Source organism: Trachinotus anak, unplaced genomic scaffold (assembly GCF_046630095.1).
Source record: "Trachinotus anak isolate AG129_WGS33_773 ecotype Australia unplaced genomic scaffold, CSIRO_AGI_Tana_v1 ptg000008l, whole genome shotgun sequence".
Taxonomy (NCBI): Eukaryota; Metazoa; Chordata; class Actinopteri; order Carangiformes; family Carangidae; genus Trachinotus; species Trachinotus anak.
The window spans coordinates 11,314,977-11,340,768 of NW_027273859.1; the positions used below are offsets into that span (position 1 = coordinate 11,314,977).

General features: G+C 40.5%; 1 protein-coding gene across 2 annotated transcripts in view; it reads left to right on the forward strand.

Moving 5' to 3' along the window:
- trpm3 (transient receptor potential cation channel, subfamily M, member 3) overlaps nt 1–25,792 on the forward strand; it is a 147,046-nt gene that overhangs the window by 58,103 nt on the left and 63,151 nt on the right. For both annotated transcript variants that reach the window (XM_071482592.1, XM_071482593.1), the window contains 2 exons: nt 23,321–23,400; nt 24,955–25,156. In XM_071482592.1, the coding sequence (XP_071338693.1) occupies nt 23,321–23,400; nt 24,955–25,156 (282 nt within the window). The remainder of the gene's footprint in view (nt 1–23,320; nt 23,401–24,954; nt 25,157–25,792) is intronic.

Here is a 25,792-nt window from a genome sequence, read left to right on the forward strand (position 1 = left end):
ATGTAGACTCTAATTATTGCATTGCTCTTTAACGTGTTGTGTACGTTGTAATAACTTAATTTTCACAAAGTAAGCATTTTATACATCATGTAGCTCTGACTGAACCACTTACAATTAGTAACCACTGCCTACAGATAACATTTAGCGCAGATATACATGTTTACTGAGAAAAGGCACAAAGATTGATCTTGGGATTTTAAGAATCGAATCAGAAAATGTGTTATTTTATCTACCCCTACTCATTTCAAATCCTGAGATCAATATCTTGCAACCCCACACCTAATCTTTGTTTGTGTGTGCGAATCAAAGTGCAAGCTCTATTTGGTATCTGTGTCTTAATTTGTGGAGTTGTCCTAGTGTCAACTTGTATGCTCCCTCTTTTCCTCCTTGCCTCAATAATTAATGGGGGTTTGTATGTTTTCACTGCAGGAGATTTCTCTTGCTGAAGTAATGATGTGTAAATACAGGCCATTTACTGTACTATCTACTTCCTCTTTGTCCAATTAGAGGGCCTGACACAATTCCCTGCTGAGCAAGGGCAAATAGCACACAAACTGCTAATTACAGGCAAAAGCAGGCAAGACGCTGCTGGCTGAGAAATTGTGATTGTTTGAAGAAGATGGAGACAAGCCTTGACAACAGCTGTCAAAACCATTGGCACCCTTCCCCACCCTCCCTTCCATCCACCCACACTCCCATAAAAATATACAGTATATAGATGTTAGTAGCATCATACCTTTTATGTCTGCAAAAATTCACATCACACCTGAGATGACATGCCTGAGTCAAAGTGAGACAGGCAGAGACTCAGAGAAAGAATAAGAAGGGCAGGGCAGAAAAATATTTGTGTGGGTAAAACATTAATTTCAACATCTGACATGTGCATCAAAATCAATACGCTCAAGCAGAGCGTGCTGAAAATGCACTTAAGAGTTTTGTATAAGACAGGTGGAACATTACAGTGCAGCCTCAGAAGGTCGGAGCTTTCTTTGTGGCATGTTGCCGTAGGCTATGGATGTCTCATAGACATAAATGAGGCTCTGCAGAGAAACATTCTTTCTTACTACCTGGTAAGTCAACCACAGTGTTTCCCATTCATTAACCTAGACTAAAATTCTCTCACCCCAGCTTCATGATGACCCAAAAATTTATTTACAATTCTTATAACGTGAAAGATGTCTAATTTTGTGATTTGTGCCGTTGCTTCTTCGTAGAGCTGTTCACAGCGCATTGATTTGCTCAGCCCTCCCTTGCCCCTCAGGGCGCAGAGAGATGCTGTGTGCATGTGCCAGGACTGGGCTCACTGGCTAGTCACAATATGTAATCAACTCACCACAAATCTGCACTATTATAATAGCAATCTGCTATTATGCAAGGGGCGAGTGTGTCTGCATTGTATTAGGAATAGGAGCTGGCAGTCTGATTGGTTTATTGCATGTTACGCCCAAAACACTTCCATAATTAATTAACAGACTACAACCCTTTTCAACTATGCACTCAGTGCAGCAACCATTTTTAACAACAACAACAACAACAACAATTATTATTATTATTATTATTATTATACTTGCACATCTGCGTGTGTTGGCATGTGTGTTATTATGTGTATGTATCGCAGAGAAGGTATAAAGTCGTTGCTGTAGGGTTTCTTTCCTCATTATCCTGTCATTTCTGTGGTTAAACAAACCATTGGCCGTGCCCATCCTATTAGGCTCAGATTCCCACAGCACACCACCAATGACACATGAACAGATACTCCATTAGCAATGATAGAGACAGATGGGGAGGAAGCAGAGACAAGAGAAGGGATAGAAATTTGTCCTTCTACTAGTTTTTCTCTAAAAAGCTGCCTTTCAAGGCATCGTTAGCAGACATAAAGTTTAACAAGTCGCAAATCCACAGAGAGCAGAGATATAAATATCGCCACAAGAATTTGGCTGATGCCAGTCCAGCACTTAACATCATTTTTCAAGTCTCACTTGATTGGTTTTAATGTTTGCTTATGAGTAGCCTACGGAGCTGCAAAGCAATAATATCGGCACACAGAAATGAACTCACTTTCACTGCCTCTCTCTTCCAAACACATAGCCAATAATGATTCATAATAAACCTAATGAATTCTGTTTGCAGTGCAATTATAATCCTGTCATTTGCTTGGATGTGACCGATGCTTAAGCTGCTATGACAAGTCTGTTTGCACGATTCAAAAGAGTAACTCTTAACTGGCATCAGGTTGGCGTCCTTTGAATTTTCCACCTGTTTAAAGGGGTCAAATTAACATCATGCTGTATAATGTCATGGATAACCAGATGGTTTATAATAGATGCTAATTTTTGAATGGATGATTGTGCATCTGAGGAGTTGGAATTGGAAATTTGGATTTTCTGGTAATCATGTAAAATGTTTTTGTTTCTTATCAAGTCAGCGCTTTCATACTTTGTGAAACCTACAGCACAGATGTTAGAGGATTCTATTTTAGTTTTCTATTTTTCAAAAGAAAAGGAAGTTGCTTCATTGTCAGTTTTTAATAGTATTTCTTGGAAATAGAAATAGAAAACAATACATCGCAAAGAAAACATTGAGTAAAAGCAATGCAGGGTTACTCTGTTCAGATGAGTTTGGACGGACATGAGGAGTGTCCCACTGATTTTGTAAATATAGGAAGGTTGTGTTTTCCATTAGGGACAAAATGTGGGCACTTGAGGCATATGAGCCTACTGTCATGACTACTCGACATATAACTTGATTTTCACACAGACTTGGTGAAAGTATAACTTGCAAAACACACAATAAGAGGTTTTACCTTGCTGCCATGAAAGCGATTAATAAACAGAAAAAAAAAATCTATTAACATGTCCCTTTATCTTTGCAAGCATATCGCATCTCAGCTTTGTGCTCAAAGTGTAGGAGGGCCTTGCTGTTCTTCCTCCTCCCACCTCTGAGGTTATATTTAAGGCCAAGGTTCATGTCGATTTAGCTGACAGGCTCTTGTTGTGAACATGTGTGGGAAAGGCTGAAGACAGAATGGCTGGTTCACTGATTCTCACAGAAAGAAGACAGTGTACACCTGACTGAGCTTGTGAACCTGCTAATAGAGGTTCTGACTGATGTTCTTTAATGAAAAAGATGTCGCAGCAAGAGGAGGAAACTAAAATAACCCTGAAAGCTCTCACACACACACACACACACACACACACACACAGACTGATTTTTTTCCCACAGGTCACAATGTACTCAGGGGGTGGAGGAGTAGGTATGTCAATTACGTGGCCAAATTATAAAAGAAAATTTTGACATGATGCAGTCAAGTTAAACTCAATCACTACAGCCTCGGAGTTGAATCAGCAAGACTTATAGGCTTTACAAAGCCTTTTTGTTGGGCTGTTGTATTCAGTTGAATAAGATTTTACCTGATAAACTTATAACTGATATGATAGATAGGATGCTCATGATGATGTTATGTTGTTGTCCAAAGTGACATAAAGGCAATTTGAAACGGTTCACCATCTGCTAGATTTATGTAGCATCGTGTGGGAATAACATGGTACTGTTTATCAGAAACCTGGCAGGTATGACAGAAACACAAAAATGTGGCAAATTTAGATATGGCTTTTCCTAATTCCAAAACAGATGGGCAAGCTGTTGTCTTGAACCAAATTCATCACTTGAAGATGACAAGAGTTCAGAACAAGTATTCTATAACTGCACACTGAATAATAGTGTAGCTCAAAAGCTTATTTTAACTGCAGCATGCCAGGACGTCAAACCTGGACCTGGCTCTGGCCTTCTTGTCAGTCAAGTCCTTAGGTGTAGAATGGTCTAAAAGAATCATCCAGTTTGTCATATACCAGATTCAGGATCAGACTTTTTAAAAGACTAACAGCACATCGGTTTGGACTCTTTAGACAGCTGCTTTTACTTAATGGATGAACAAGCGTCAATGAAGTGGTGAGGTTAATATCAGTAAGAACACCTGAGTCGAGCTGCATTTGGATATTTTTCTGAGAGTTTTTCCCAGGACAGGCTTTTCACAACAGGGAGGAATATATATTTAAATTCTTAGAGAAGATGAGAGAACTCATCCAGCAGTATGGCAGCCTGAAAAATGGTTGCAACTTTCTATTAGTTAAAATACACCACAATTTTTTTCTGACTTGCATCTCTTTGATTCCTGCGGCTGCTCACATATTGTGATGTCAATGGTTTGTGACACCACTTGTCAAAATGCATGCTTTTTTTTTTTCCTGTGCAAACTCCCACATGCTGTATGTCTGGTTTGGCAGTTTTTCAAATCACCAACACATTCTCCAATAAATGTGAGGCCTCCAACACAGTGTCCTTGTGATGTTCTTGATACTGGATGTACAGAGTGCACAAGCAGATAAAAGAAGCAAGTCAACCTGACCCACAGAGAAAGTGTGTGTTAGATTCAAAGGTTTTTGTGCCACCTGAAGTCAGGCACCTGCGACCCTTCTCTCCAGGTCAATGGAGCTTAACAGCCCCCCTGTCTGGGCAAATACTCCAGACAATAGCTGTGTGGAGTCATTGATGTCCTGACCCAAAGAAGTCCACCTGCCTCTGGATTAGTGCCAGAGAGCTGCCAGAGGGTTTAGTAACACCTAAAGATGAAACAGCCACAAAGCTATGCTGTTAATTATCAGCACTTTTCCTCAGTGTGACAGCTGAGAGAACAGACACTTCTACTTAGACAATCTAGCCTCAGTTTCCTAAGATACACCCTCCACATCCAAGACTCCCATCTCTTTGAACTGTATACCCCTATCAATTGAAGTCCCAGCTCAGCTGCACTTTGTCTCTCCACCTTCCTCCTCATTAGACACAGCAGTGGTGGCACAGGTGTAAGTTTGGACTGAAATAAGGCAGACCTACACATTATGTCTCAATATGAGACAACGTTATGCAGCAATTACAGCTATTACAAACCAATGCTGTGCAGTCATAATTCAGATCTGATCTCAGTGTGGTTGACCTGTTTTATTAAAAATACTTTTATAATATTCAATGTCACAAATACCATCCAGCATTTATATGCTACTTTCTGTAGGGAAGACATTAGGAGGGAAGGACACTGACCTCAGAGACTGGAGAGAGCACAGTTTTGAGGGAAAGCTTTCTGCCTCTGTGCAACTTTTTTTTACATCCCATAAATCTCTGGCTAAGTGAGACAAAGTGCAAGACCTCCTCCATATTGGTAAAAGAAAAACATTAGTACAAAAAGTGGGAGCTACACTGCCAAATGTGTGCTATAAAACATTAAACGGTACCAGATTCTTTCTTACTCTCAGCCTCTCAGATATATTTATAATGAAAAAAAAATCTGCTTTCTGACAAATATTCATTCATGTTATTTGCTTATGCATTTTACTTCTCTTTTCCCACAATCTCTATCATTTTTTCTTCCTCCGGCTGCCCTGTCCTCTGGAGACTATCTGCACCCATTTCACATACAGAGGAGATCTTCGTTTGACTTTGAGTCTTCCAGCTTATTTTCCCTTCCCATTGCCAGTCTCACCACTCTTATAAGTCCTCCCTTCCTAGTTTCTACGTAACTTGCCCTCTACTACTTCTGCTCTCATGGCAGTATTGCTGTCTGCTGCTCCCTCACACCTTTACGTTTCTGAACTTGCAGCCAAACCTTGCAGCGGCCTTACCTTTATAAACTAGTCAGTTGTTCACTCTTCCATCCTTCTCATCATTTAGCTCCCCAGCTGGTCATCTTGCTATGATCTTTCAGCTTCAGCAGCCTCGTCTGATGTCCTCTCCTGTGGCCCTCTGCTTTACAGTGGCCACTCCTCAGGGTATCTCTTCTCTCGGCCTGCTACAAATGCTGACAAGAAGACTTATGTTCGGGATCTCCTCTCTCAAAACAATTATAGTTCTCTGTGTTGGCATGAACGGCATCAGAGCTGTCACCAAATTTATCTTTGACAAAGTTTGACAAGCTCCTGCCATGTACTTTAATACCTGTCTACAGAATGACAAGCTTGATTTTAATCTGAGTTTTTGCAGAGAGCAGGTTGTAAGAAACAGGAGAGCTAGAGTATACGTAGAATCTCATATTTAATAGATTGAGACTTATGTGACACTCTGGTCACTAGCAGCTAAAGGTGAGACCATAAACCCTTCACCTAAGTACCACCACAGTAGCAATGACATTGAGGTCAAAACTAGAGACATTATTCCAGCTTTTATTCATCCTAAAAGCAAAGCCACTGTTTTCACAACCTGCCTGCTGGCAAAAGATCAAAATATCTTCCACTGTAGCGCTGCTACCAGGCACACATAGCAGCTCATAGTCACATGACAACTTCTCCAATCTCACCAACTAAGAGGTGATTCTGACCTGCCATGCCAGACCCAGGAGAACAGACCTGCTAATGACGCTGTTGAAGATATTTTAGAGTGTTTATTATCAGCTTACCTTTGAGCAGATCCCCCCTTGCTGTGATTTAAAAATAAAGCTACTTTATTCATTTTTGAAGCAAATCTTCTAGAAAGTCAAAGTTGTTTGGTTGTTTGGCACGGTGAAACTCTTTTTTTACACTTCCTCTTGTGATATGCCAGCTGTCTGGAAAAGGGAATAAAGACATGCACATGGTGAGGCTGATAAACAGAAAGGTAGAGAGAGGCTTGTGCTTGTGCACATATATATAGTAAGTGCAGCCCCATTGAATACTGTGTCTGTGACATGTTTTTTTGTGGACCTTGCCATATCTTATCCAAAATTTCCAGTTGGGACACCTACAAAATGCGGTGCCATGACCAACTTTTATCAGAGGCTGTGATGTAGGCGAGGCACTAGTATATAACAAAAACTGTTATTTAGTTGATCTTCATTTTATTTTATTTCATGTAAGTAAGCATATTTTTTCACCTTTCTTCTTTACTGAATTGTATGTTTGTAATTCACTCTGTACCATGCTGGTACGCTGTCTCTGGCTTTCAGACCTTAAATGCCTCACTCTCTCTGGCTCTGTCTGTGTCTATGTCACATACATAAAACAAGATGCAGGGTTAGACAAGGGGCAATGTACACTCAGAGAGACATAGATTGGGAGAGGGACAATCGGATTAAGGCTCAGGTCTCAGTTAAGAGCTTTATGTCAGTGTAGCTTCGACCGCAGATACAACCCTGAGTCTCTGTGCAAACCCAGACAAAGTAGATCTAATTCACACAGATGAGTTTCTGACTACAGGCCCACTGCAGGCAAATTGGGATATTTTACTGTCCTTCCGTATTGTCCATATGCAATCTTCCAAACAAACACGTGTTATTAGACATACATGTAGAAGTGAATAGGATGTCTACAAATCATCTGTGGTATATGGCTTGATTGGATTCACTTGGATTCATACTAATTTTTATGTACAGTATGTGTGTGTTTTCAGTTCTTCAGGCCATATTCAGAATAATAAAACATTTTTTTCCTTTTTGATGAGCAGAAGCAATGTGTAGATTAAACACATGACTGTTGAATTGCATCTTTGAAATTGCAAAGGTCTGTGTAAAGATCATCTCTAGGTTGTTCTTACCAGTTGTTTAGAAAAAGCTCAATTGTGACCGACAGTTGGCAAAGCAAAGATATAGTCACATGCACCCTGATCTGCTCGAAGCTCTGACAGACACCGTCATCTCTGGTCAGACAGCTCAGTCGACAGGCTGATAACAAATCACCATGCTGCGCTACTTCCATGGAAAAGAGCATGTCTCAGAAATGTCAACATACAATAATTTCTTGAGCTGTGCCTCCGTTGTCATGATGACAGCATTGCATAGCACTTTCAAGGTGACAATATAGCAAAAACAAAAAATAAGATAGTTGGAGACACTCAGCATCTTTGTAGGTCCTGCTTGTGCAGTCAAGTTCACAAATCCTGTCATGACTCTCAGTCTAGCTTCCATAATGACTCTCAGAAATAAGCAGAAGGACAAGTAAATAAAGTGGAAATACGAAACTCAAAAGACTAATTATGTGACACAGTTTTATGTGATATGTCAGTTTCTCTTTTATTTGTACTGGGTTCTTTTCCACAGATGTTTAAGATGCCCCTTGGGCCCATCCGTAACTAGCTGTGCTGTCTGTCTGTCATGAGAATTGCTGCTTTCTGAGATATCGCATGCAAGTTAAATGTTTTAACCTTTAATTTGAACGCCCACTCCCTTGACGCCAGGCAGCTTCATTTTTTAAATGCTTGGACACGGTATGATGGGGCACTGTCCCTCCCAGGCTTGTCAAATATCACCTGACACACAGAATCATATTTGATTGACAGAAGAACAGATAAACAGAAACGGCCTGATCCATTGTCTCGGCTCCTCATTTTCTGTCATTAATATTCATACTATTTCTATATGATTCATATATTTTCATAAGCCTGTCAGGGAAATATTGTTTGGCAAATTTGTAATTATTCTTTGTTACCTTTTCCTGTGTGCGTGTGTGTGCACTTGCTGTCGTATCAGTGTGCTGACACACATGAGCATGCTCCTGAGATTACCTCTCCAGTTCCCAGCTATGGCTCGGGGGCTGTGGGAGGGGGGCACAGGAAGCAAGGAGGGGGGTTCCTCCTAGTGTTCAGTATCCATGGTAACACCATCCTCCCCTACCAGGATCTGTGTCAATGGTGCTGATACGGGCCGCAGAGAGACCGAGGAGGGTATGGAAGGGGGGAGAGAAAAGAAAAGAAAGGGTGGGAAAATGGAAAGAGAGTAATAGCGGAGGGTGAAGCAGATGAGGGGGATTGAAAGGATCTGTAAAAGTGAGGGAAGAGAAGGGGCATGGAGTGGATCATGGAGTTCATGGGGATGTTGTCAGTGGATAAATGGACAAATAACCAGAGAGCGATGGGAGTGAGGAAAGGGAAAAACTGACAAGGTTCAATGACTTGAGCGGTACCCGACAGTTCAGTGGACAATAATGTAATGCCTCTTAGATCTCTGCATCTTCCACCCACATACTCCGACCCCCACTCCCAACACACGCCCCTCCCTCTCTGGCAGCAGGGGCAAAACTGGCACTATGCGTTTTGGCCGGAGGGGATGAGCTGTGACTTCCTTCCTCTCCCTACCTCCCTTCCTGTCTACCTAGCTGTAGATCTACTCTCTCTCTCTCAGTTGTGAGAGTCAGATTGAGTTTACCAAGCAGCTAAACTGCTTATTGATCAAAAAAAGGTTCCAGTGGGAGGCAGACGAAGACAGGGTCAATAATTGAATTGACTTAATGATTTGATTTGAATAACACAGAGGGTTGAATATATGTTGATGTAATAAGAAAGTCTTGGTATACTATGGCTTTAATAGAGTTTTTTTTTATGTGTGTGTGGTGAAATAATATTGATGGCATGCCAGAAGAGGAAACTTGTCAGCTGTTCCCGCTGAGCTGGAAACAACAGGGAGACAGACAGAGAGAGGAAAAGAGACAAATAGTGTGTGTGTTTGTGTGTCTGCATTTGAGTCTTGTATATTTGTGTGACCACACTGTGTATGCCTGGCTGTGATTGTGATAAATGCATTTAGCTGCTCATTTCTGCTTCTGCTTAGTAACCATAAATACTACTTCTGCTATGTTGAAAAACACTGAGATCCATATTTCACTTGTACTGCAAAAATGAGATTTTCAGTAGAGAAAATGATTTGTCTTTTTTTTCCCTTGGATGGTTAGACACAGACACACTAGCAAGTCATTTCTCCTCCAATTATTTCAGAACAGAACATCTTTTTTCTCTTTACAGCCTTCATTTATTCCAATTACATAAGAATTTCTCATCACAGAACTTGATCACCCACTATGCACCATTAGATCTCAAGCAGACACACTATGACCCCTCTAGACCTCCTAGGTCATCAGGGACCAACCTGATTAGTGATCCTAGGTTGAAGATGAAAAAGAGTGAAGTGCTAAGTGCTAAACCTGCCTTGCTAAAGGCGTCTGTGCTTCACAATAGCTCTGGGTGTTTTAGAGGTTTCAGAAAGCCATTTGACATATCTGACTGCTGCCTGAAGAACACTGGACTTCCTCACAGCAAGAGAGTCACACTAATGGAACCACATCTGAATCACTGTATGACAGCTGTGCTGCTTGTGATATTAAAAATGAATCATTGGCCGTGATATTAAAAATGAATCATTGGCCGTGTACACTTGACCTAAGTGAGTGAGAACTTGTGAGAACAAAGTGAGATATGGTGGAAGAGAACAGATACTGTCAAAGTCAGTCAATTTGAGCCTTTGTGGCAGATTCTGTAGTGTGTCTCTCTTTCTCTCTCTGTCTGTCTTTTCCACAGACACACATTCATACTTGCTACTGGCAAGAATACAGTGGCCACACAAGAAGCAATTTCACAGCCCTTGGCCTGAACCACCACAGCACCTGCAACTTCATTATAGTATACTAGCACTGGTCTGCTGCTCACACATAGGCACACACAGATAACACAGCACAGGGGAGTGAAACGGCTCTTGTTTTGGCTTTGAATGTGGCACTTCATGATAATGGCAGTAACATGCGGAACGCCCAGGTGCCAGAATTGCCAGTGGTGTGGCAAACAGGAAATCATTTTGTGGAACAGCAAAAGCCACAGAATAATGAGTAGTACAACAGTGCTGGGCAGGTAGAGATACAATATAATTCTAAAAAGAATACAGAGTAAGAAAAGGACTAAAACTAACCCACTCGTTTTTTAATGGGACAATGGGTTACATAGCCTGGCTCCAGATATCTGAATAAAGTGCCGCAGGAATGAAATCTTAAGCCCAGAAATTCATTAGCATTTTAGCACTTCTCGTTCCCTCCTCCCAAAGTCTGTGGGTTATTGAATGGGTTTTTGGTTAAATGACTAAAATAAGGTCTGTGGTTAACACAAGCTCAAGACAGTTTCATTTTTTATTCCATAACATAAAATACATCAAGAGATACCTCAGTTGTAATTTTCTTAAGCTTTTGCATCTCTCAAAATAAGCTGGTTGCCATCAAGTGGCTAAACGAGACCAAAGAAGTTAAATTAAATGTCATCACACCTGTCTGCTTTTGCACTTTTGCAAACTATCACTGATTTTTTTAAGAGCAAAGGCTTTTGTAGAAGACGTAAGCATGCTAAATCAAACTTCAAGTTGGAAGTTTAGTGGTGGTGACGTCAAAGTCATGGTGTTGTAGTTCGTTAATAGCCCAGCATTTGCTTTTTACTTCTGGCAATTGTATTTTGGGTTCAAAAAATCATCAAAGTGGTGTTTATTCGTGAAGATTATAATGCTGAACAAAACGTGTACGTATCATAAACTTTTGTTCGTCATATATCTTATTTTCTGCAAAAATCCAACAGCCAGTGTAAAAATCCTATTGGCTAACTTCTGGGTTGGCTTACAAAAACACGTCATCCCTGCGACACACTATTGTCTCCCACATCTTCAGTTGAATTAATTGATTCAAATGGTCTGGTGTTGTGGCCTCTGACCAGTGTCGTCACTGGTTGGAGAAACAATTGACGCAATTGGAGCCTCTCAAACAAGATTAATAATGGTGACCTCAACTTTCTTTATAACCATCAAGCTAGCTACATTAGTAAAAAATAGCAAGTGAAAAATTTCCATAAAATCTATACAAGTTTGGATGACAGTAGCGAAGCTGTAAATGTTGCTGTAAGTTGACTTATAGTAATAACAGCATTTAAGCTGATATATTTCTTGGACCTTCATGAAAATAATTTGGTTAATAGCTCCTAGAAAATATTTCCATACAGGGTATCTACAGGTGTTGTTTCATCTTAAAAAGCATAGAAATTATTTTTGAGTCAAATGAATTTCTTAATTTCCTCAAAAAAGGCTATGGATGGTATTAAAAACCTTCAAATTTCATTTACAAAAGTCTTAATAGTTTCTCTTGCAGTGGGCAAGTCTCAATTTCAGCAAACAAGAATTTAGCATTTTTCATTAATGGTAATCCAGCGAATCCATTTTCTGTCACGTGTCTGAGTCTGGTCAGCTTTAATTTAATTGGTTAAATCACTAGGAAATAGTGTTATACATTTCTGGTAAGTACTGGAAAATGTGACACAATATTAAATAACTCGAGGTCATATCATCTCTACTGGTTTTCGATTGTACTTTCATACTTTGAACAGTGTGACTGTGAAACAAGTATTAACTTGCATCCTATGTGGTGTTCAAAGGTCTTAGGAAAGATACATTTTTTGCTTCTGATTGGATTGTGCAAAACAAAACAACCCTTGCAAAAAGAAATCAGCTAACACAAACTCAGTGTCAGACTGAATGAGTAAAGTAGAACAAATTGTAACCTATTGTCACGCTTTGGGTTACACAGAACACACGTAATGAAATTCAATACAACAACATGGCACAACAGGGCTTGAAAATAAATGGAAATGGAAAGAAATAAGACGACAGAAAATGCATCATGATACAACATGACAACACTAATCAAAAATGCACTTCAAAGCTTGGTGCTAACACACCTACGTAATAACACCACCAGTAAAAAACCTGAACACAACCTCTCGATTTCTTCTTTCCATTACTATTACATCATCCACCGTCACTTCTCACAGGCCACAGGCTACAGCTGTCAATCAAACTGTGGTTAACTAAAACACCATGTTATCACTAGACTGACTGCAGTTCACTTGCTGGTTGCTCCCTTTGCCATTCACTGTTGCTTGTTGCCACTCACTCTCTCTTTCATCACTCTCCTCCTCTGCTGGCTTCTCCTTTCTTCTGATGTGAGGTCCATCACTTCTTTAACCTCATCGTGACACAGACAAAATGGATACAGCTTATCTCTCCTCTCTGTCAGTCTATTTCTTTCTCTGCTCGCTCCTCTTTCTCTCTAAGTCCACAGTCTCTACTGATTTTCTATTACTGTTGCTTTTTTTTTTTTTTTTTAAATCCTAATCTGCTTGGACCTGACCCCTGATTTACAGCAAATAGGTTCCTCTTCCTTTACTTCTTTTTCATCCCTCCGCAGTCATGCCCACTTCATCTGACTCTGAGAATGCTCTCTCTTCCCAGTTCTCTCTCCTGCCTTTCTTTCCCTCTTCTCACCTCCACGTTTTCTGATACTCACGTGGCATTTTGACCCTCATGTTTCTCACACAAACTCACTGATACAGCACAATTTATGTCACTTTCTCCTCTTCTTTCTCTCTCTGCACCTTCTTTTTTTTGTTATCACCACAACCTCACCCGCTTTCACTTGTCTCTCACCTCTTATCTCTCCCACCACCAACCTCCGCTTCCATCTTCTCCACTCTCTACCTAACCCTATCCGTCCTGCTCATCATCATCAGCCCCCCACCTCTAACCCCCCCAAAGAGCGAACCTGTCTCCCCCTTTTCCCCCTCTGTCACAGGCAGAATGGCCATGCCAGTGTTGATTAGAGCCTGCATGGCCAGATGCTCAGCTAGGCTTAGCGGAGGCCTGTGGGAAAGAGAGCTGCTTATTCTAGCCTCAGGAGATGGATTGAAAACGACGGGAGCTAAAACAAGCAAGCATTCTCTCATTACACTCACGCATTCAAAACACCTGCACATGCGCACAAGTACACAAGTAAGCATGTATTAATGCACAGCACTCAAGAAGAAAATAGATGCATGCACAAACACATTGTAAAATACACACACTTAAACACTTCTTTCCCTCATGCATTTTGCATTTGATGTTGTGTGCTGAATATATGAGGTGATTCATCTGGGGTTGCTGAGGATTTGTCTTGTGTGAACAACAATGTGCAGTATACATGCGTAAATATTCTCAGTGATATGCGAGGAACTGGAACGGATTTTTTCTGTCAATGTCTTTAGCATCAGGCAGTTTGTGAAATGTTTCTCTGCATGCAAGACAATATCCTACATACGTACAAAGTGGATGGACTCACCCAAACTGTACCAGTTCCATAGCAGTGCTCTCCCCTCACTGCATGGAAATCATTGGGATGATTTGTATGTGAGGTAAAATGACGCCAGTGGTTGCTACAGTGCTTAAAAAAAATTGTCAGCCTGCCACAACTGAATGAATATAACTGATGCATAAAAGTTTTTTAGATTTAAAATAGCATGCATGACGAAAGTACATTTTATGTAGATGGGTCACATTTGGTAGAAACCCACAAGGCTTAGACAGAAGGTCAGTATCTGAGCCAGCACTAGTTCTGTGGATCAGATCGGTGCATCCCAAACTGCAGGTGATAAATGTAACACTGTGTGTTTCTTTATCCCTTTTTTTAATCACTTTCTCATTTCTTTGGATGTTCTCTGCCGCAATTGCTCTGTTTCATTTTCCCTTCTGTCTTTGTTGATCTCCCTTTCTCTCTTACATTTTTATTCACCGCTCCTACACAACTTCACTACAGGATTTCTGACAATCTGTATTTATCCTTTTCATTTTTCAATCTGATTTACAGTTACTTGCCAAGAATAAGCATCACACCGGCGAAGTGCACTTACTCCTGCTTCCTAGACAGCTGCTAATAAATTAAATGTTCAGGAGGGTGAGAGGTGTTTAGGGTTTCAATTAAATTTAATATAAATCAAACACATAGTATATACAGAGCTGAATGAAATAGAAATGCTGCTTTAAGGGTTTTACTCTATCCATACTCTTATGTTTTATAGGACATTATATAGCTGCAGTGAAATCCATAAATTATAATTTAAGTCACTCCATAAACCTAAGTGCAAGCTACCGTTAAGTCTCCCATCAGGATAACAGGAATCCCAGTCCAGATAAATTCAATGAAGGTCTCCTCAAGGTTACTGATTAAAAGGATCAGACACAGATGACCAGTGACTGATCTGGTCCTTGATCTTCTAAATGATTATAGATCATTGAGTTACATTATGTAAACCCAAATACTGAAGCTGTTTAAAGTTTTGAGGAGCAGATTTATAGCATCTTTTGTTTCCCAGTCTTTTGTCAACATAAAACTAAAATCTCTGTAAAGCTGTTAAAATGTCCATGTAAGCTGTGCCTCGTCAAAGCAGCTGCATGAATTTCTTTGAAAGTAACCACTAGGGAGAAAATACAAGCCCATTGTCTAAGAATGAAGTGCTTTGTTTGCCATTTTTAAGCAGGTGGATGATACAATATGTGCAGTTAAACGCTAAAGTAGAATATTGGCAGGCTTGCACTGTGTGAATTTGTACATCGTTTTAGATCAAAACAAAGAATCCCGGTTGCCCTTAACAAATTGCATGATTTAAATAAATGTTCCCTGTGTACCTTTAGTGCTTATTAATGTTTGGCATTTAACAAAAATTTGTTTGCTACATGATTCTAATTGGACGTCATAGTGTGCATGATGAAATTGTGGGCAATTTCCTCAGGACGCTTAAGTCTTCCCTCTAAATCTTGTGTTTATGAGTTTATGATTCTTTCTGTCACTGGGTAGATGAGAAGTTTAACTTTAGTGGGTGTTTGCATCAAAAGTGCTGCGTACCTTAAATCTTACACTTATTTAGGAATAGAGAGTTGAGAGAGTTTGGTTTGTGCTGCACTTGGTTATCTTGTGTGTTCACCAATTGCCCACTCACCTCCAGTCTCTCAGACTGAGGGACAGCTGCTGAACAGGGGTGGAAAAGGTTGGCTGGGATTGAGGGTTTTCTCTGTTGTAACACACCAGAGGAGAACCAGCGCTTGGTTACCTTGTTATTTTGCAATTAAGCACAACAGAGAAGTAGAAAAGATGAGTTTGAACTGGGGCACTCTACACATTGTTGCATTGTGTTTTTGCCCCTTTTATAACTGTCCTCCAGGCCACCAGACCAGAGAAGAGGTGGTGAGTAGAGGTAAGAACTGTTGGTTTGGACTAAGGTTCAGTCTATGTTGTGCAACTGGCAAGTGCCTCCAGTTTGTAGCTCGTTGTTTTGTGTTCTGTAAGAATGTACCTCAGTTGTTGACTAATAGGACAAACTTGACCCAGGAGCACACACATACACATAGTCACACACACTTATTAAGCTGGTCCTGTAAAACAGCTTTGCTACTCTATTGCCCTTTTTTGGTTTATACTTTAAATCTCATAAGCTGCAAAATGCTGAAACAAGTGGAAAACTCAGTTTGTGCGTGTGAGATAGAGAGAGAGAAAGAGAAAGAGTATGAATGCGTATATGCTGGCTCATACACATGCATGCCAGCTACCCTCCAGGAGGATAAAGCCGGTGTTTGCGTGTGTGTCCAGGTCAGTGAATGCTATTTCACTTGCATAAATGGTTCCTCCCCTTGACAAGATTGCATTTAGAGGCAATGACCTCACCCTTAATGTAGGTAACTACATGGAGCTGGCATTGGTCTTTGTGGGTCCGGATCAACCGTCGAGTCACAATCTAGTGTTGTTGCCTAAGATTGGCTGTATTGTGAAGGTCATTGTGTATAGTATCGGCCATCTCCGGGTTTAAATACAGTCTGTTGTGCATTGTGCACTGTTGTTGTAAAGGCTTACAAAGAGAACTGATAGGGGAAGATGAAGGAGAGAGAAGGGATGAACAGAGACACTCACAGTGACATTTAGTAGATGAGTGTGATTGAGATAGAAGGTGAGATGACTGAGCTGAATCTATTTTAACTCAGCTGCAGTTCAGTTCATGTCTGCTCTGACCTGTCTGGGTCCGGAACAAGGTCAAAACAAAACTGGATCTTCTTCTTTTCTGCATACCAATCTTAGAAACAGATTACTGTATGAATTTCAATGACAGATTACTTTACTTTACTTTACTTTACTCTGAAGTGACAGAGTGCCATGTCTCCTCTATATTACAGTACTGTCTCTGAACTTGCCATTAAAAAAAAAACTCACACATCCTGAACTCTTCCATCTGGATTTCATGAGGACATATGCATAAAAGTGTTGAGATCACATCTAGTCGATTCAGTGGAAGCAAGAGGACAGACGAAATGGCCTGTACTAAGAAGCTCATCTCATCCATTAGATCATAAATTTCAGTTTAGGGCGCCCATCAAGTCCATTAGAGGCTCATTAGGGAGCAAGTTCATTTGCCTCAGCGAACCACTGTTTACTATAAATAATTATAATTTATTTTCTATTTTCTTCATGCATAAACTGATATTGCATGTTAATGTGCTGTTTGTTCTGGAAGTCATAGTTGACACTGGTAATGTGCATGTGTACGCACATTACGTGTGTGTGTGTGTGTGTGCGCCTTAGAGGTAACAAGCAAGTGAGTAAGTAGAAAGTGCCATCCTCGACGCTTGCTCATAGGTGTGTCTTCGTGTGTGTGTGTGTGTGTGTGTGGTTAATCATATGTGCATGCACACGCTCGCACTCGTGCTTGTGGTGCCTTGCAGCATCTGGAATATGTGGACTCAGGTGCGCTCCTCTAAGCAGAGTCTGCCATGACACTGAATACATTAGGTTTTAATTTACGCCAGATCTGGGGGAGCAGTTTTGTTGCTGATGATTCTGCTTACATTCACGTTTTGTTGTTGGTTTGTGTGTGTGCGTGTGTGTGTTTTATGTTAAGAAGGATTACAGTTTTTGGAAAGTACATTCTCTTTCCTTTCTGTGTTTTTCCTGCTTGTCTATTGTGAGAGTTCATTTAGTTCAGATTACAGTCTTATGCTTCTCCCACTGCTCCTGCTAATTAAACCTGGTCTGTATTCCTTAATCTCCTTAATGAAAACAGGTAGGAAAGTAACCCTGTACTGTAAAATAACAGCAGGAAAGCTGCAAGTGCAACAGCAAAAACTCACTAACATGTGTGTGTGCGTGTGTGTCTATCGTTTAGGGCAAAATAAGGATGGTGAGCAGGCTCAACGAATGCCGTTACTTCACCTAATAGACTCTCTTGCCATCCAGACTCCCTCTTTGTTCTTGGTCTCTGACAGAAATGAGGCTGAGGTGACACTGTCTCTCTCTCTTTCTCTCTCCCTCTTTCTTTCTCTCTCTATCTCTCTCTCTCTCTCTCTCTCTCACTGACACAAACATACACACCTAGTCATACGCAACACACACACACAGCCTAACAGTCCAACTTAAATTTAAATCTAAAAAAAGGAGAGGTGCCAGTGAGATGACGACAGTTACCTCTCTGAGAACAGTTTTCTGGTAGAGGGTAGACTTATAGAATATTTTGGAGAGGTCAGACACTATTGTGGTTTTACGTTCATTTTTTAAAATCTTTAATTAGATTTAAAGGCTTATATAATGCCTGTTTGGAGTTGGTGTGAGTGGAGAGGAGACTGTGAGAGATGAGTAGCTGGTTTAGTAGGGATTCAGGGCTTGCCTGGTGTGTTCCTTCAACACCATGAAGACACACACATACACACACACACACACACACACACGCGCGCGCATATACACATTCCAGCAGTGCTAATAGTCCCAGAGTAGACCAGATGCCTGTGGACTGAGAGGTGGCCTGATCAGGTTCATTTAGTGCCTTTTAGCTTTTAGGTAGCATCATACCTCTAACACTGCTGTCTGCCTTTATTAAGATGAGCACAACAATGCAGCCCATCACATCACAAACTACAGGTGAGTCATCAGACACATGCTTCACAGTTTTTGCTCTGACGAACCTTCTTATCAACCTCAAGACTTTTTACCACAGTTTATTTTTGATACGTTTGGTGTTTAACTGGGCAAATTAAGTCTACTCCTATCCATTCAGTTTTAATTATAATCCCTCCAGTTGTGGAAATCAATGTCCATCTCTTAGCGGGATGCTTTATTTGGGTGAAAATCATTTTTTTTAAATATCTATTTTTGGTGTTTACATGAGTCATATTTAATCTGTTTATTTCATTTTATAATGAGTAATTGGAAGTAAGGAAAAAAAATCTCTCCCTCTACTGTACCAAAGATTTTTATCAAATATGAATAGATAAGAATAAGAACTAAATACACATTAAGATGTTGGTTCTGTCTTTTGTTTAGCTCTTGAGTTTGCTATTTTTTTTACCCTGAAGTGCATTAAATGCACCATAAGAAAACTATCTTTTTTGATACGCATCCAAAAAATGTGGTCTAACCATCGTGACCAACATGATTTATTATATGTGTTATCACCATTTACTGAGATTGATTTTTTGAAAATTTAATAGCTCTCTAAGTTATGATATCATTCCTAATACATGTAAAATCAAAGTGAACCAAAAATAGAAATCATGATGCAGTTGAAAAAAGGAAGCGGCTCTATTTTCTACTTTAATCACTTCTCTGGCAGTAAAACCAAATTCACTGTGAAGCAAATCAAGAGCTGTAGAAAGAGAGGATGAAGACACAATTCAGCACAAGGGGAATGATGATGATTTATCTTTAATCACTTTTAGGAATCATTTTTTTGATAAACTCTTGTCAAAGAAATTCACTAGTTTACTAGTTTACTAGTAAAACATCCTCTATGAGTACTTCACATGTGCATTAGCTATGATTGGGTTTTTGGAGAAATCTGGTTATGTCTTGTACATGTAGAAGGTTTGTGCTGGTTTCAGGAAACCAGACAAAACCTTATATAAGTTTTGTGAAATCTAGATGTACTACCTTGAGTTCTCTGATAGAAACCAGGATACTGTGGCATGTAAACACCTTGTCCAGGTGTCAGAACGATGGTCATGGCTGATACACATCTGCAGGCAGACAATCAGAGACCTGGATACTGTTATGTTCCATGTAAATGCCATTTCCTGTATAAAATCAAAAACAGAATGAAGCTCAAAATCAGGATACTACTGCACATGTAAACAAACTCTATTTGAAAGTGCCACAGCGTGCCCACATGCCCACCTATATGCCCATATAAAAGCTGAGTCATTCATGTGTGTAAAGGTAAAAGAGAAAAAAGCGAGACAGCAGAGAGATTAGGCTGTTGATTGGATATGGTTCTCAATTCCACTTGCTGCCAGTGCCAATAACGCAGAGGAGCTACAATAGTATAGGAGGGGGAAGGGAGAACAGGGAGAAAAGGTTGGTGGTGGTGGTGGTGGTGGTGGTGGTGGTGGAGGTCAAGTATAATAGAGTCAAGACCCCTAACAAGCTGTCAGATGTTGCTCATTTGCTGGACAGTCATCCTTTACACACAAACACGCTTGCACATAACACAGTCCACTGTTTTGCTAGACAGGTGGTGTGTGTGTGTCGGTGTGTGTGTGCATGTGAGCGCGCCCTGGTGATAAATCTTAATTACACAATGCAGTGCAGGCCCTGTGCCATCTCATGCCATGTCAAATCTCATAAGCAACAGTAGAGAGCATGAGAGGAAGAGTGAGAGAAAGAGATGCAACCGTATGAGTGAGAAAATGTGAATAGCCTATCTGTTGGGGGGAAAAAAGGGTGGAAGGGTAAGGAAAGCGGTAGATTGGATGCTCTGGGGTAGAATGATTGTGGTTCCTCTTTTAGGGGTTTTCTTGGAGAACATGAAAGGCTTTCTGTGTTGTGTGACTCTGATTTTGCCGATCAGCCCTGTCAATACTAATCAACCCTAAAAACACCTGCTGCTGCTACCACTGAGTGGATCTAGTTTGTGCAAGGATGAGCTGGCGGATGAATACACAGTTTTGGCATGTCAGAGAAAGAATGGGGCTGGGGGCGTTGCTGTGGCCTGCTGAGTCATCGTGGCCAGGGTGATCTCTAAAAGCAGCCCCCCAGCCCCCCAGAGTAATGGTTAATCGTGGGAAGTTTGGTGTTAGGGTAAGTGTGCCTGTGTGCAGGCTCAGCCTGTTTGTAGCCGGATGCGGTGGGTTTTGGCGTGCCGTGGTGTGACAGGGCCAGTCAGGCGGATGGGGCGTGTGTTGTTGTAGCTGTGCTGGTGGGGAAAATCCTGTACAAGCAGCTCTCAGCTCTGCTGGCTGGGAGAAGAGCCGGGGCAGCTCTCCCAGAATAAAAAGCAGAAAAAAAGCTCTGTCCTTTTGTTTTCATGGCTGTTGTGTTCCCTCTGCTGTGGGTTTGGGAGTCTGGTCTGTGTGTCCTCCTGGTAGTCTGTGAATGTCCCATTGTGACATTCGTCCCTATTCTGGACCACTGGTGCTGTGCTCCGTTGCCACAAAACCTCTCACAGACATAATCCACTTCTTGGAATGGCGGTGTCAACCCAGGAAGTGCAACCTTTGAACCACAAAGAGCTGAGTCAAAAGAAGTGCATTTAAATGGAAGAGGGTAACTTTCTCATAATCACAGAGACAGAACATTTACATCGTACAGGATGCAATACATACTGGATGTATAATGTATGTATGATAGTAGCATACCGTTTACTGTATTCTGTTTTATTTCCACAGTTAATCAATTCATTAATCATTAATCATTGCGATGAGAAGCTATTATTTCATTTTCCTGTGGTTTTATCTCCTTTGACCACAGATCATAATATAGATTACAAGGCAAACTCTTTTCATTACTCAGTTTCTGTTTTAGTAAATTCACATGTGAGAATTTGTGTTATCGCAGAATTTTAGTGGTTGCCTATTAAAAATTTGCAGTTTGTTCCTCTTGTCAATCCTAAAGGAACTTTACTAAATGTTAAAACTAACTTTGCAACCCATTACTTCCGTTTCCTTACAGTAAAAACCAACCCCCTGTTTTACAATTGGGATACTCCCATTTCCAACTTTTCAGTGTAAGAGAAAATTAATAAGCTACAGAATAAAATGTATCTGGTTTGTAAGGATCCTGGCTTCCTGCCATAATCACTGCAATATGCTATATTACCTAAACATAAACAGTTAGGCTAAAGATTAAAGCCATTACAGTATTATGGTGCTACATATATTACTAAATATATATTATATTCTAATATCCAAATGCACATGCGCATGTATCTATAATGTAAAGATCATCTCTCTTGTAGCAGCAACCTGTGATATGAAGCAGACACACAAACCAAAACAACACTGTTTTCTGTTAGCGTTGTGTTGGGATATGTAAAACAACAAGAAAATTCAGCTGTAGTAAATTCACCTTGTAACATTTATATTTAGGTTACTCGTATCTATTGTGACAATGCAACATTATTACTTACAGATCACTGTAAACGGTTCAGTGCTGTCCCAACGCTGTGGTCACTGATAAAGCTCACAGTGTCGTAGATGATATATAGTGTTAACTAAAACAAGCAGGCTTAATTATTTTTGTATATTTTTATCATAAAACTGGATACTGTGCCTTTTCTTATTAGCTCTCAGTGGTCTTTTCTACATACAGAATATCACCTTGTGGCCTTTTTACATATATATAAAGCATTCATGCATGTATGAGTGGAGACGTCAATAGAGATGTGTATTAGTCTCTAATCCTGTGCTGCATGTGTGACCCAGGCTATCTGTATGGTTGAAAAGCGTCTTTCTACTTGTGTGTGTGGCAGGATAATTGGCTCCAGTCAGTCGTTCTGTCACTCAGACCTGCAGCAGATGTGACTGTTGAGGATCACAGTCTCACATATGCACCATTCCACTGGCTACATTATGCTGAGGAAGTCTTTTTATACTCTATACAATATAAGAGGAAAACGCACATATAGAAATGCATACACACACTTTCTCATATTAAAGTGCACGCACACACACACACACACACACACTCATCTGGCTACATATGAGAGTATCTAAGGACTGGAACTCTGACGTAATTTAATGCCTCAGTGCATTTAACATCCGCTTTCTCTCTCCCAGCTCCTCATCTCATCTGGTTTGGGCTTGAGTCACTGAATAACATAAAACATTTGTGTCAGAGTGTCCTCAGTGTTTGAATTATGTGTGAGGGACTTGTGTGTATGTGTGTGTGTGTGTGTGTGTGTGAGAGAGAGAGAGAGAGAGATGTGTCTGCGTGTGTATGTCATTTCCAAAGTGCCAACAACAGCCTTGGCTGGAGGCATAATGTTTTAGTGTTATCCGTCCGTCTGTCCTGTCCTTGTGAACACAATATCTCAGTAACCTCACAAAACACGGTTTTGGCCTCTTGAATGTGATATCTCAGGAACGCCTCAAGGAATTTCTTCAAATTTTGCACAAACATTTACTTGGACTCAAGGATGAACTGATTAGAAGTTGGTAGTCAAAGGTCAAGGTCACAGTGACCTCACAAAACATGTTTTTGGAGGCAAGGTGGTGGCTGTAGTTGTTCTTAAGTTTGGATGTGGAATTGCTGATTTTTCTTTTCTTTCTTCTTTTCTTTCTTTTCTTTAAATTTCTGAATTTCTCAGACTTATTTTTATTTTTACATTAGGCCTGGTCATGATATGAGCCTGTTCCTGTTGTCTGTCTGCTGTCACTCCTGCATGTTCAAGGTACAGCTACATTATCTTACAAAGACTGACTGTTCTTCTGTCTTCATTCCTGCAGGCACAGAAATCGTGGATAGAGAGAGCATTCAGCAAGAGAGAATGTGTTCATATCATAGTGAGCGCCAAAGACCCCCATAGGTGAGTAAGAATGTGTTTAAAGTAAAAGGAAAAGATCTCAATGTATTATATTACATGTAAATTACATTACTGTGCTCTTATTTCCAGCTTGTCTTTTTTATTATAGGGATAAAGAAACTAAAGAGTTAAAATCTGAGAAATTTCTGCTAATTCTACATATTTATGATTCAGCTGCTTGATTATTTGTTGTAAATGCTACAAGACCCTAGTGAGTGAGGTCGGTAATGTGATAGCTCACCTCACATATAGCAGATTAAGAGCCCTGTTTAACTATTGACCTTTTAAAACAAGCCTCAGAGTAATATCACGCTGGCTTCTATTTGCATCACAGGTAGATGCTCCACACTAACGAGCCAAAATACTGACAAAACCACAAATAACAAGTTTAGCTGCTGAGTGACATTAGTGAAATCAAGAGCCAGGTCAGTTCATATAGACAGCAAAATATTCCACATCATTTTAAAAGGTTATTCATTTAAGCAACACTCATGGTAGAGCCCACAGGAGCATACTTCTTATCCACTCAGTATATGAAAACACAGTTATAAAGGGCCTGTCAGTATAATACACTATTACGTTACATTGTCATGATTAAAAAAAAAAAAAAGAAACCTAGTTTTGACAGAGACACTCACTATCTCCATTCCCAGTCTTATTCTCATTTTGTCACTGTCTTGCTGACATAATCAAAATCTTTACTAGAGCTGATGTTGTCGCTTGAGGTAACAAACTCCGACAGTCAAGCTTAAGCTGCTGTACCAGCCCTCATGCACATGGACACACACACACACACACACACACACACACACACACACAGGAAATGCCACTGTTAGTTAGGTAAGCAGAATTAGCATAGCTAGAGGAAAGCGGGTGGAAGGCATGAGCAGGAGGAGGGGAAAGAGATGTTCCCCACAATCAAATCAGCTTTTCTCTTTTTAGTCAAAAACCTCTGTTTTGGCACGTAAGGCAGAGGGAGGCAAAGTACGTTTGGTGAAAGACGACGGAAACATGAAGTGATAATCAAAGCATTCTGACTTCCTTTCCTCCCAGGGCTCCCACTCCATCCTGTAAGGTTAAAAATCTGAATATGAAAGCTGCATTCAGTATATCTGAATAAGTATGTGCTCGTGTAACTGTCATTCTGCTAATTCTTGAGCTGCCGAGAGGGAAAGGGAGAGGAGAACAAGGGAGAGAGATAGACAGAGGTTTGTGAAGAACAGAAAACAAAAAGAGACAGAGTCAATACAAGATTGCAGGGGCCCACAGATCCTTCTCCTCCCCTCGCTCCTGTCAGGAGATGAAAGTCAAATGACAAGCTGTCACTTCAGCCTTGCCCACCTCTTACTGCAAGGCACATGACCACAGCAGCTTTCACGTACTTTCTCTCATTCTTTCTGGCACACACAACCTCTCTGTCACCCTTTCTTTTTTCCCTCTCAATGCCACAATAGTTTTGCTTGGGGCTCAGACCTCGTAAGGTTTCAAATGTTCTCTGGAAAGGAGCGTGTAATATATCAATCTTACATTCTACTCTTACTTTCTCCTCTCATCCAGGTGCTGTTGTGGTCGTCTGATAGGTCAGCACGTGGGCCTGCCCCCGGGCCTGTCATCCAGTCAGAATGATAAGGCAGAGCGTTTGGCCAAGAATGACAGCCTGTCAGAGAAGTGGTCAATCAGTAAACACACACAGCTCAGTCCCACTGATGCCTTCGGCACCATTGAGTTCCAGGGAGGAGGACACTCCAACAAAGCCATGGTGAACCTCATAACATATCCGCTGTGTTGCATTTTGTCAGTTTCCTGCTTTAACCCTGCTTCTCGAGAAAGTCAATCACTGCCAAGCTTTTGTAATGTAATACATTTCATAAACAGTTCAAATACTAAATGGAAATGACATTTAAAGAGAGCTCATCAAGAGTCCTTGTGTTCCTTCCCCAATCACACAGAACAAATTAAAAGGCATCACACATATGTAGAAAATGCATCACATGAGCATGCCTGAGGAGACCAGCAAAATCAATTAAATGAGTATAATTATTATGTAATTACATATAATTATTGATTTAAAAGACTTAAGTGTCTGGAGGCTGCAGCACAGCAGATAAAAGTCTGCCTGATTTATCACTCCATCCCAAAAGTAGTCTGATTGTACATGTCATTCACACAGTCACTGTCTTTGTCTAATCATGGTGACACAATCACATCACGTGTACTCCAACATTCAGATGATTAAGACTAAATTATGTCTGATTTATTCCCAGTGTTAAATTATTCATCTAGACACATCTCAGGTTGGGTGTCTGAGAGCAAATTAGATGCCAATAAACAGATGCTCCATAATGCACGTGTTCTTTCAGTCGTAATAAACATCTGTTCAATACATTTTGTAGAA